Below are 13,738 nucleotides of genomic sequence, written 5' to 3'. Positions count from 1 at the left end.
ATAGATTCGTAAAACTTATGCTGTTGTTGGATCATATATCAAAAGTGGTAGCTCGAACAGGAGCATGTCCACCCCAAGGAAGCAGGATTCGTTCCTCTAGGCAGGGATTCGCAATTCCCCGGAACACGAATCCTATTCGGGATTCGATTTGAATCCCCGAAAATTGGGAATCGGGGTTCGGATTCGTCGGAACCCCGATTCCTACTTTATATGAACCCTGATTCCCAGGCGATTCCCTGCGAATCCCAACTCCCCAGTGACTCCCGGCGATTCCCCGGCGAATCTCTATCGACTCTCTGGCAAACTCACGATTCCCGCTTCAAACCATCCCCGGAGCCTTTGATTCCCGCTTTCGAATCCCGAATCGAATTCCGCTTTTGATTCACGCCCTAGCAACCTTGGTCCACTCACTTAGCCTATAAATCTCATCAAAATATAATTTTATTTAATCGCATCAAAAATAATTTTATTTTCCCGGATTTTTAGCCACTTCTTACCATCTCCTCAATTATATGATCTGTAAAGAAACATGGGTACATCAAAATAAGAAACAAGTTGGCCACATCATTTTCTCCACGGAACCCTGTATGAGGTTTGATGGAACAAGGGCTTAGGATCATCCCGATCTACAGATCCGATCACATAACTGAGACATAAGGCATGCCAACAGCCGATGCTTGCAGCATAGATCAGATGGCAACCTAAGGCTAGGGAATGGCAATAGAGAAGAAGAAGAGCAATGTGGGGCAGGATATGTTGGTGACTTAAATGTGATTTACAGTGGAAGATTAAAACCCCAGAACGTAAAGATGCAAGTGAGGATGCAGATATCAATTCATATTATCTTTTTACCCTCGGTGAGGCTCTCTCTCTATGCTTCTTCTAACAGCTCATTCCACAGTTGCATATATGTTAGGTAGCATACCAATATGCCAAAAGCTTCAGAGCTGATGGAACGCATTACGCAAGGCCCTTTTAACCTGTCCCATACTAGGCTGGGCCCACCCAGTCTAATACCTAGGCGGGCCCCACTCACGACCTTAACAAGATATCAATCTATGTTTTCAATTTTTCCCGATGGATCTCACAAAGGTACAATTATTGGTTTGGACAGCTCATTGAACAGGCGAGGCTGTCTGTGGCCTCTCAACGATGCAATTAATGCTTTGAGAGTGATATACTCATCCCATTTTCTTCCTCTCCACCCTTTATGCTCTGTTTGGTTGCCGGGTTTTTTTTGTTCCTGGGAGTTTTGTGGGAGAGTAAGTTAAATTTTGGTCCCATCCCATGTTTGGTTGCCTTTTAGCACTAGGTTTATTTTAATCCCACTCTTGTAATGATTACTTGTGGGGTGAATTTTTTAATCCCACTTTTGTAATGATTGCATTTTCATCCCATCCCAAGATAACCCCAGGAACAAAAATAAACTCAGGAACCAAAAATAAGTTTGAGAAGAATTTTTTTCTACCCAACAGTTCAAGCAACCAAACAAAGGTTTTTTTTTTTCCCACCATATCTCCCGGGGTATTTTTTTCTCCCACATAACCAAACGTGGGATTTTTATTTTACCAGGATACTTCCAGGACTTTTTTTTTCCCACCTATCTCCCAGGGTATTTTTTTCTCCCACATAACTCCCGGGAACAAAAAAAACCTGGCAACCATACAGAGCCTTAAAGAGTATTTGTAACTATTCTTCAGGGATCTGATAGGGTCCATCTCAAAAGGCATTTCACATATGGTTTGTCGAATGTCAAACCAGCAACAAAGACTCACTAATTTTCAGCAGATTTTGTTATCATTCACGAGGTGGCTGGCCTGACATACGCAGACCATCTGCAAAATGCCTTTTGCGATGGACCCTGGTAGCTAACTAAAAGGGTGTAGAATTGACCGATGATTTGGCCAGTTTGAAATCTGTTTTTGGCATTTCTATGGATTTGTACGCTTTTCTTAGTCTCTTGTGCACGTGCCACGAGAAGACACCTTCTTCTCCTTTTTGAAAGCATAATTCCGGTTTTGCTAGGAACATGGAGAAGTCCATAGAATGTAAAGATGCAAGTGGGTAAGCAGATATCAATTCATATTTATGTTTTGGACCCTCGGTGGGGCTATGCAAGTGGAATAATTGTTTAGAAGCAGATTGAATAAAAGGAAGTTTCCCCAAGAAGTCCCCGGGATGTAAAGATCTAATAAGTACAATTCATATTCCCTCTTTTCTCTGGTGAGGCAATCAAATATCAATTCACTTCAAGGTACAATAATTGCTTTTGACATATCCTTGCAGATATCATCAATTCATGTTCTCTTTTACCGGTGGGTTTTCAGAGTTACAATTCTTGCTTTTGACAACTCATTCTACAGGCTAGGTCTAGATTTTATGTGTGCGCGTGAAGTCCGGTATTTTTTCTAAAACAGTAGTGGGCCCACTTGATAGGATCATCCAAACTGTTCATTCGGGTGTGGCCTCGTAGTCCAGTGTTTTTTTCCAAAAGTTCTGGACGGCACCTTCTATAGGATGATTCAAACCGTCCATTTGCCGGGCACAAAATAAATAGGTTGTGCTCCAGATATCAATTCTATAGGATAAATGTAACCCTCCGATCTATAGAAAGTTCCATAATGTGCAATTCCTCTACAAATTGGACGGTTAGGATCATCCTATGGAATGTGTAATTCCTTTACAAATTGGAGGATTAGGATCATCCTATGAAAACGATTTTTGGGGCACGACCTATTTATGTTTTGGACCAGCAAATGGGCCGTATAGTATTACTTGGAAACTACCGCACTCTACCGCCACACATCATATAAAATCTGGTGTAACTCTATCCATCTGTGTTTTATGGATAGGCTACTGATATAGGCACTACAATGTTCTAATAATTGCATAAACTCAGTTTGTTCTTTCTGTTAATGGCTTCTTAGGGCTTTTTGGGAACTGCAATAACATTTGAGTATTTAATAACTGTTTAATAAAGAAAAGACAACCTGAGTTTGTGCAATTATTAATCGTTAATTGAAGTGCGTAACGGAGAGAAGGATTAGAGAGAGTAATAAGAGAGAAGAATTAGAGAATTGGATGTAATAAGAGAATTTGATATAATTAGAGAGAAGATTAGAGAGAGTAATATGAAAGAGAGAGAAATAAGAGTGAGAGTAATAAGAAAGTAAGTAATTGAGGATGAGAAATGAAGAGAGATGGAGTGATATTTATAAGACTTGCAATATAATGAGTTACCAAAATACCCCAAAAATAGAGTTGTTATGGGGGTTATTTGGGTAAAAAACATGTGTAATCCCTAAAGTACCTCCAAATATAGTTGTTGGGGGGGGGGGGGGAAGGGGGGTTATTTGGGTAAAAACAAGTAAAATCACTTATGTACCCCACAAATATAGTTGTCGGGGGGTTATTTTGGTAAAAACATGTGCAATCCCTAAAGTACCCCAAAATATAGTTGTTGGGGGGTTATTTTGGTAAAAACATGTGTAATCCCTAAAGTACCCCCCAAATATAGTTGTTGGGAAGGGTATTTTTGGAACACAAGAAATTACACAATGTAATTTCGGAAATTACACAATGTAATTTCTGAAATTATGCCCCTCACTAGCCGTTTTTTCTAACTTTAAGAGGTATTTTTGATAAAACACAAAATATTTCAAAAAAACTTTAAAAAAAAAACAAAGGCAAAATTGCCAGTGGGCGGTGCCGTGCCGCGGGCCATGCCGGTTCATGCCGGCGGGCCGGCAAGCCTAGCCCGGCACGGCCCACACCTTCGTGCCGTGCCGAAACGGTCCACGTCACTACAGCAATCGTGTCGGGGTACCGCGGGCCGGCACAACCCAATTGCCACCTTGAGTTTGGACAGTTCATTGAACAGGCGAGGCTGTCTGTGGCCTCTCAAAGATGCAAATAATGCTTTGAGAGTGATATATTCATCCCATTTTCTTCCTCTCCACCCTTTGAAAGAGTATTTATAACTACTCTTTAGGTATCTGCTAGGGTCCATCGCAAAATAGGGGTGTTCGTTATTCGGTTAAAACCGAATAACCGAATAACCGAACCGAACCGAACCGAATTGGTTCAGTCGGTTCGGTTCGGTTTTTTTCCGTTTCGGTTCGGTTTCGGTTGTTTTTATTTGGTAATTCGGTTATTCGATTTCGGTTTCGGTTATCTCAAAAAAAAATCGGTTAACCGAAATAATGATAAAAATCATTATTTAAAAAAAAAAAGTGTGATACGGGCAATCCAAAGGATGCTCAAAACCGTCCATTTGATTGATCACAACTTAATTAGGTTGTGCTCCAAAAATCATTTCGATTGGATGATCCTGGCCCTCCGATCGAAACCAAGATTTTGCATTTTTCCCTCTTTTTTTCCCACTATTCGGTTATTCGGTTTATTTGGTTATAACCAAATAACCGAATTTTTAATCGGTTCGGTTTCGGTTCGGTTTCGGTTACCGAGATTTGATAACCGAAATTATTTCGGTTATCAAATTTCGGTTATTTCGGTTCGGTTATAACCGAATAACCACCCCTATCGCAAAAGGCATTTCACATATGGTTTGTCGAATGTCAAACCAGCAACAAAGACTCACTAATTTTCAGCAGATTTTGTTATCATTCACGAGGTGGCTGGTCTGACATGTGCAGACCATATGCAAAATGCCTTTTGCGATGGACCCTAGTAGCTAACTAAAAGAGATTGGAATAAGAAAAGAATGGATGCCGATTCCGATTCTTAATTATTGCAGACCAAACGCACCCTTGATATTTGAGCCAACAATAGATTCTTAAAACCTATGCTGTTGTTGGATCAAATATCAATAGTCTTAAAACCTATGCTGATTATATATTAAACAAAATATAATTTTATTTAATCTCATCAAAAATAATTTTATTTTACCTGATTTTTAGCCACTTCTTATCATCTCCTCAATTATATGATCTCAAGTCTCATCATCTCCGATCCTCCCTATCATTCTAGTGCCGCTTAAAAGCAAATTTTAGATGGAAGCATCTATGTTAGACCTCGACCGTTGGGCCAGTTTCTGACTTGAGTGTCGGAGTGGTTTCTCGGAGTCACAACTCTGGGACCGCTAACGTGTTTTCTGTGAGTGCAGATTCATCATAGATTGGGGCTCTACCAGCCATTGATTGTGGAACCAGATTTCGACATAATCAACTTCGATCAAATAGACCTTCAAATCCACGATGCGTAATGCAAATTTGGTATTCAAGAAAGCAAAACAGAAAACTCTATTTCTCAAAAAATTCCAATCGTACAACAACTCTTACACGCAGGTGCTTTTATAAGGAAAAAAATGAAAGGAAATGTTATCAGCACTATTGTATTTTGATGACGGCACTCCTCACTATATTAAAAGTACGGTATGGCCCGCACCATAGAATGATCGAAACCGTCCATTAGATGGACCACAGCCTAAATACGTTGTGCCCCAAAAATTATTTCCATAGGTTAACCCTAACCCTTCGATCTATAGAGGGTTAGGATCAATGCTCTAATATTCAGATAGGAGGGTTAGGATCAACCTATGGAAATGATTTTTGGGGCACAACCTATTTAGGTTGTGGCCCATCTAATGGACGGTTTGGATCATCCTATGGATTTGTACAACAATTGTTTAGAAGCAAATTGAATAAAAGGAATTTTCGCCGAGAAGTCCCCCGGATGTAAAGATCTAATGAGTGAGAATGCAAATATCAATTCATATTCCCTCTTTTCTCCGGTGAGGCAATCAAATATCAATTCACATTCCCTCTTTTCTCCGGTGACAATAATTGCTTTTGACATCTCCTTGCAGATATCATCAATTCATATTCTCTTTTCCCGGTGGGTTTTCAGTTACAATTCTTGCTTTTGACAACTCATTCTACAGGCTAGGTCTAGATTTTATGTGTGTGCGTGAAGTCCGGTATTTTTGTTAAAAGAGTAGTGGGGCCCACTTTATAGGATCGTCCAAACCGTTCATTCGTAGGGCCAGACCGTCAATAGGCTGATATCAAAATACGGTAGGGTGGGTACCAATATCCTTATCTTTATTGCCCCTTGGGTTTTTGCTACCTTTGAAGGTTTTTTATACTAAGGATGACCGAGTTTTTATATCGTGCGTGGCCTTGTAGTTCAGTGTTTTTTTCCAAAAGTTTTGGACGGCACCTTCCATAGGATGATCTAAACCGTCCATTTGCCGGGCCACAAAATAAATAGGTTGTGCTCCAGATATCAATTCTATACGATAATTGTAATCCTCCAATCTATAGAAAGTTCCATAATGTGCAATTCCTCTACAAATTGGAGGGTTAGGATCATCCAATGGAAATGATTTTTGGCGCACAACCTATTTATGTTCTGGACCAGCAAATGGGCCGTATAGTATTACCTTGAAAATACCGCACTCTACCGCCACACATCATATAAAATCTGGTGTAACTCTATCCATCTGTGTTTTAAGGATAAGCTATTGATATAGGCACTACAATGTTCTAATAATTGCATAAACTCAGCTTGTCCTTTCTTTGTTAATTGGCTTCTTAGGGCTTTTTGGAAACTGCAATAACATTTGAGTATTTAAATAACTGTTTAATAAAGAAAAGACAACCTGAGTTTGTGTAATTATTAAAACATGATAGTGTTAACATTAGTAAGTTGGGGTTAGGCAGACCTCTACCAGTGCGTTAATGAAAGTAAAAGACTTGTTTTGCAAAAAGGCCCATGAATGGTTAGGACTTAGGATCACATGAAGTCCTTTTGTCTATATATATATATATGAGGAAAGTGTTTCTACTCGGTCCCCTAGATAAGCTTATCTACTCCTCCCTTTAAAAAAATACTGTGGGCCCACGCTGTTTGGATGATCCAAAGCATTCATTTGATAGGTCTTAACATAGATAGGGTGTGCCCAAAAAATCAGCACCAAAGGGTCATCCTAGCCCTTCGTTTTGTTGGGCACACCGTGTCCAAAATGAGAAAACGGTTCCTACACATATGTGTAGATAAGTTATCTACACACTAGCTTAAAATACAGTGGGGGCCACATTATTTGGGTGATCCAAACCATTCATTTTTAAGGTCCTCACATAGATAGGATGTCCACAAAAAATCAGATCCATAGGATCATCCTAACCATTCGAACTGTGGAGGCAAAAAATGGACTAATTTGTGAAGGTTTAAAGACATCCATTTTACCTCCACAAATCGTAGGATTGGGATGATCCTATGGATCTAATTTTTTGTAGACACCCTATCTATGTGAGGGCCTCTAAAATGGATGGCTTGGATCACCCAAACAATGTGGGCCCCCACTGTATTTTAAGCTAGTGTGTAGAGAACTCTCTACACATATGTGTAGGAACCGTTTTCTCTCTCTCTCTCTCTCTCTCTCTCTCTATATATATATATATATATATATATATATATATATATATATATATATATATATATATATATATAAAGCATTCCATTACTTCCAAATCATTCAATCTTGCAAGACTCTTCTTAAGGCGCTTCATTATTCATTTGGATTCATGAGACTGTTTTAATATTATATGGCTGTTGGAATTCGGGTCTTTCTCTTCTTAAATATCATGTTCTAAGGCATACAAAAACTGGTACTCCAAAACCTTTCTTCCTTGGCTCTTACCATTTGTTATTTCATCTAGCTACATAAGAAGAGTATTATAGTTCCCATTAATTTTTTAGAGCTGTAATCTAATAGTAGCAAAACTCGAATTCATTAGTTTTAGCATAGTTGTAGCTCCAACACTATATATATACCTTCCTAATCACCAAAAGCCATGGAATTTCTGGCTTCTGTCGGAGTGGAAATTGTGAAGGGAGTAGGGGAGCAATTATGGGGCATTACGCGGCGTCAGATTGGCTATATTGTTCATTATAAGAGGAATGTTGATAACCTCAAAGGCCAAGTGTGTGGGGATTTGAAAAGGAAGAGGGATGACATAAAGAGGCTGGTAGATGAGGGTGAAAAGAAACTAGAAGGACCCAAAGAGGAAGTGAAAGAGTGGCTTAAAAAGGTCGATTCCATGGGGGTGGATGTTAGAAGAATAGATGAAGAAGCAAGAGAGAACAAGCGATGGTGTCCTGATTGGCGCTTGCGTTATCAGTTAGGTAAAGAAGCAGCAAGCAAGTTGGATGTTGTCAAAGGACTCATAGATAAGGATTTCAGTAGTAATTTATGCATTCCTTCGCCTCTAGAGAATACCAGTCCTTATAGGGATTTCAGGGTTTTTAGATCCACCAAATTAGCCAAGAAAAAAGTCATGGATTCATTGAATAGCGAGGGAATAAATATCATCGGGGTATATGGGATGGGAGGCGTGGGGAAGACTACCTTGTTCAAAGAAGTGGGCAAAGAGGTTAAGAGTGCAAAATTTTATGATTAGTTTGTAATGGTGACTGTGTCCCAAAATCCACTAGTGAAAAACATCCAACGCGAGATTGCGGATCAATTAGGCCTGCCACTTAAAGATGAGAGTCAATCGGTGAGAGCGAATAAGTTGGTGCAGAGATTGAAGCAGGAGAAGAGAATCCTTGTAATCTTGGATGATTTATGGGAAAGATTGGACTTAGAGGAGGTGGGTATCCCTTATGGAGATACCCATAAAGGTTGCAAAATCATACTTACAACATGAAGCATAGGGGTATGCAATGCGATGAAGAGCCAGAAAATAATCCCAGTTGAACTCTTATCAAAAAAAGATTCATGGAGTCTATTCAAAGAGAATGCAGGTGACATAGTTGAGTCTCCTACTTTGAGGGACACGGCCAGGAAAGTTGCTAACAAGTGTGCTGGATTTCCTTTAGCAATTGTGACACTTGGAAGGTCCCTATGTAATAAGAATGATCCACTGGTGTGGAGTCATGCACTGCGACAATTACAAAAATCCTTACCAACACATTGAAGAGATGTATGGAATGGTATTCTTACCTCTGAAGCTCAGTTTTGACCACCTAGAAAGTGATGAAACCAAATTGTGCTTCTTGTTTTGTTGCTTGTTTCGAGAGGATGATGATATTAATGTGCAGTTATTAACAAGATATGGTATGGGGGAAGGGTTGTTTAGTGATGCTGACACTTTAGAGGAAGCATCCGATAGAATGCATATTTTGATCGACAAACTTAAGTCTTGTTGCTTGTTGTTACAAAGTGATAAAGAGGATGTGTAAAAATGCATGATGTTATCAGAGACGTGGCCAAATGGATCTCTTCAGAGCATGATCATAAGTACGAATTCCACATAAGAGCGGGTGAAGGAGCTTGTGAGTGGCCGACAATGGAGAAGATGAAAGTTTGTAAGAGGCTGTCATTAATGGACAATAATATTACAACACTAGCTGATCTGCCAGAATGGCCATAAATCCTGACGTTGTTATTGCAAAGGAACCTGCATATATCTGACATCCCAAATAATTTCTTTCAACTGATGAAAGAACTTTTAGTTTTGGATCTAAGTAACACCCAGATTTCATCACTGCCACAGTCAGTCGTATGCCTAACAAAACTCAGGACATTATGTTTAGATGATTGCTACACATCTCTACTTGGAGGGTTGATGAATCTCGAAATACTTAGCCTAAAAAGAACTAAGATCGAAGAATTACCGTTAGAAATACGAAATCTATCAAATCTCAAGCCTTTGGATCTTGGAGAAACTGGGAGTCTTAAAAGGGTGCCACCAAATGTAATATCAAAGTTGTCTAAATTAGAAGAATTGTACATGAAAGCTAGCTCATATAGGAGGAAGAAAAAAGACAGCACCGAAGATGGAAGCCAAGCAAGCTTTGATGATGTGACATCTTTGCCTCGCTTGACCATTCTATGTATCAAAGTAAATGATGTCAAATATTTGTCTCTAGATGCCCCTGGTTTTTGTGAGAAACTCAAAAAAATTGACATCTACATGTATGAGACTGAGATTGTGGCTGCCTACTTCCGGTATCATCGTGACAAATATGGTCTGTACAAGAAGACTATATCCATTGAAATAATGTCATACCCTTTGTCAAAGTGGGTCAAATTGTTATTTAACTTGGTGGAGGGTTGCCGGGAGGGTGTCTCCAATATTCTACACCTCCTAGATGTTGAAGGTGGTGGTTTCGATAGCTTGAAGTTTCTCTATCTTAGGGATTTCTCTAAAATGGAACATTTCATCCATTTTGTAGAAAACTCTAATCGGATTCCACAAAATGCTTTTTGGAGATTGCAACAATTTGAATTACGTGTCAAGGATAAGTTGGAGAAAATCTTTCATGGGCAACTTCCACATGGATTCTTAGGAAACTTGAGAAAAATAATCATCACCAAGTGTAGGAAATTAAAAAATATCCTTCCATATCATCACCTTCTATGGATAACCTTAAACAAAGAAGAGTCGTCATCCAGGGAAGTCGGCCCTGGAACCCATACTATGCTCTGTTGCAATGGATAACCAAAGATACAAAAGGTTTGTGCCTAGTTACGAATTTGGAAGGTCCGAAGAGCACCTCATTCGCCCAAGTGTAAGTACCTGGTCTCTTATGCCATTTATTTAGTGATTTTGATGAGTTTTGGACGAAAATCATGTGAAATGGGAACGGATATCCTAGAGAAAAATGTCTCCCTAAACATGCATGACTCGGGGATGAAAATAACAAGAACACACAAAAGATAAGTGAAAGAAATGTCACTTAAACATAGCTAGGTTATGAGTGTCATACCTAATTGGTGTTTAAGTTCCGATGGACAAACCCATGCATGCTACAGCTAAAGGTATAAGGTCTGTACATGAAAGTAAGAAAACACAACAAAACACACAGCACAACTCGACTCCACACACGACTCAACATGACAAACCCTAGACTTTAATGTGATACTTGACTCGAACCAAGATGGCCATCCATCCCAGCTGCTCTACGTAACCCGGCCTCGGAAAGAATCAGAGTCGACGTAGTTCGGTGACCTATTCTAAACTACGATGCCTAACCATCTAAGACCGCTATCATAGACTCGATCGACTAGACCCGACTAATTTTTAAAGCTTTTTGCACAATTGCTTAAGTTCAAGTGAATTGTAACTTTTTAGGACTCCTTATATGCCCTAACTAATGCAAGTTGGTTAACCTTAAGCTAATGCAGGTGATTCATATATCCTATGTGTAATTAGGCTGTGTGTCTTAAGGAAAACCATGGGTAAACTAAGTGTCTCCTAGTCTAGCCATCGGCCCGACTAAGTGTCTAACCAACCACGACTCGAGGCCTCTTAACTCTAGGAACACTCACACGACAAGACACACAAAGCATCAACACAATCAGGACAGACTCCTAACTCTAAGACACCCCAAACATCTAGGACAAACTCCTAACTCTAGGGGAAGATCTTTTTTTTGAAAAGATTTTGAAGAATTTTTGTATTTTTTGAAGGTTTTAAATGTTTATTTTTGAAGGTTTGACTGAACTGGGGATAAGGATCCCAGGCTGCCTACGTACCTCGTGGAAGAGGATCAAGCCAACGTAGTTCAAAACAAACTCTCCTAACTACTCCTAATAACTCAAGACTTTTGGAATATTTTTATGGTTTTCTGTTTCTGTTGTTTTTGAATTTTCAAGTTTCCAAGTGTTTTTGAATTTTTAAAGGATTCTCCCTTCTAGCCAAAGGGGAAACAAAGAGACAATCAGAAAGAGAAGAACACTCCTGTGATCCATAGCCTGGAGAAGTGTCAGATGAAAAGACGGAACCCTTTTAGCCTAAGAGTTGTTCTAAACAAGCAAATTCATGTCTCAAATAGATGATAGAATGGAAGGAATCCCAAGAAGGTGTGAAAACCTAAGAAAACTGAGTTAGACTCTAAAATAAGGGAGAAAAACTAAATCAGAAATGAAGTCTTACATTATTTCAAAAAAAAGAAATGAAGTCTTACACTGCTCTTTTCTGAAAGAGTGTACAGATGAGACAAGGCCTGTCTCTCAAATGAAAATGGCCATTAGGATCAATGAGACATAGCCTGTCTCCTAAAAGAGAAGGACAAGAGAATGAGACTGGGTGAGTCTCCTAATAGAAAGGATGAGACTGGGCGAGTCTCCCTAAATGAAAAAGATGAGACTGGGCGAGTCTCCCTAAATGAGATTAACCATCTAATGAGACAAAGCATGTCTCCCTAAAAAGATGTGACGAGTAAAGCAAAAGAGACAAAGCCTGTCTCCCCTAAAGGATGATGTCCATTAGGATAAATGAGACACGGCCTGTCTCCTAAGAAGGGCTCTAGATAGCTCTTTCATTGCCCTTGTAATGAGAGGGGATTCTACTGTTCAAGGGTACCAAAAAGGTTAAGAAGATCTTCTAAATACAAGGGGGGAACGCTACTTGGACTGAGCAAGTCCCCTAGTGATGGGCTTGGGCTAACGCCTTCATCGCCCTTTTCACAATGAGAAAGGATATGATGACTAAGGGCTGTCTAAAAGACTAGAAAAGTCTCTATAAAGAGAAGAATAAAGAAGGGGGTACTATCGAGACTAAGTAAGTCCCCCTAAAGGATGGGCTTGGGCTAACGCCTTCATCGCCCTTGCCTTGTAATGACAATGGAATCTAAAGCCTAAAAGGGATGTCTAAAAGACTTAGAGAGTTTCCTAAAATGAAGAGAGAGAAATGGATAAAGGTTTAAATCTAAAAGCATTCAATTTGTACTGTATGATCAAGATCATGGATAAAAATCCAACTGCTAGTGAAAGCAATGTATTAATTAAATCAACTCTAGAGCAGACTATGTACCTCTCACTTGTGCAATAAGAAACCAGGAAGAGCTAAACAATAGTGACCCAAAAGACTCTATGTTCCATTCTATAAACATTTATTAGTTTCATACATACAGGGTAAAATCTCACAAAAAAATTTCCTCTTTACAACAGAGAACATCTCTCTAATGCAGTACCCAAGAAGTGATATCTTTACAACTTTATACTTGTCACACTCTCAAAAAAAAACTAATTGAATATCCTAACTGTTCCTATGAAGATTTTTGCAGACCAATCCAGTAATATACAAGAAGTAATTGGGTTTAAAATTTTTTACACATGGGTATGTCATATGCAGTGAGCAAACGTCAAGAGTATTTCTTTGAAGAATTTACAAGTGAGAGTGACACACACGGCTGAGTACATATGCAAGAGATTTAAATTCGAATTTGGGCAACAGATGTGCAACAGACAGGCAATAAAGAAAACATATAGGCAATAGGTAGGCAATAAAGGTAACAGATAGGCAACAGGTAGGCAACTGTTATGAGTTCCCATTATCAGAAGGGTGTGAGGGTTGTCATTATCAAAAAGAGTGTAAGGGCTGTTAATATCAAAAGGGTATGGGCTGCAAATATCATAAATATGTGAGGGCTTGTCAATATCAAAATGTGAGGGCTGCTATTATGTGAGGGCTGCCACTATCACAAATGGTGTAAGGGCGGCTAATATCACAAGATTGAGGGCCGTAAATATCAAAGTGTGTGTGGGCTTTCAAAATCAAGGATGTGGGGTGGGGGGGGGGGGGGGGGGGCGGCGCTGCCATTATCATAAGGATGTGAGGGCTGACAAAATCAAGGGTGTCATCATTCAAAGATAGTTAGTGTGGACATCGGCCCTCTATATCACAACCATAGCTCCACCCTTATTTTTCTTTAACCATAAAGAAAAGTTATTACACTTATTACAATTTTCAACTGACTGCCATAA

General features: G+C 39.4%; 2 protein-coding genes across 2 annotated transcripts; both read left to right on the top strand.

The window, feature by feature from the left end:
• Positions 1 to 7,817: 7,817 nt before the first annotated feature.
• LOC143857017 (putative disease resistance protein At1g12290) lies at positions 7,818 to 8,423 on the top strand. The gene has a single exon (XM_077367289.1). It carries the CDS (start codon positions 7,818 to 7,820, stop codon positions 8,421 to 8,423), a length of 606 nt encoding a protein of 201 aa, XP_077223404.1.
• A 6-nt stretch (positions 8,424 to 8,429) lies between these two features.
• On the top strand, positions 8,430 to 9,207 carry LOC143857015 (disease resistance protein At4g27190-like). The gene is made up of 2 exons (XM_077367288.1): positions 8,430 to 8,646; positions 8,864 to 9,207. The coding sequence occupies exons 1-2, from the start codon at positions 8,430 to 8,432 to the stop codon at positions 9,205 to 9,207; spliced, it is 561 nt and encodes a 186-aa protein (XP_077223403.1).
• Positions 9,208 to 13,738: the final 4,531 nt, after the last annotated feature.

This window comes from Tasmannia lanceolata, unplaced genomic scaffold, assembly GCF_043159265.1.
Source record: "Tasmannia lanceolata isolate RefF3 unplaced genomic scaffold, GAP_Taslan_0.1 ptg000024l, whole genome shotgun sequence".
NCBI classification, from domain to species: domain Eukaryota; kingdom Viridiplantae; phylum Streptophyta; class Magnoliopsida; order Canellales; family Winteraceae; genus Tasmannia; species Tasmannia lanceolata.
Note: the sequence above shows the minus strand (reverse complement) of the source record. Positions and strands in the feature narration are given on the sequence as shown.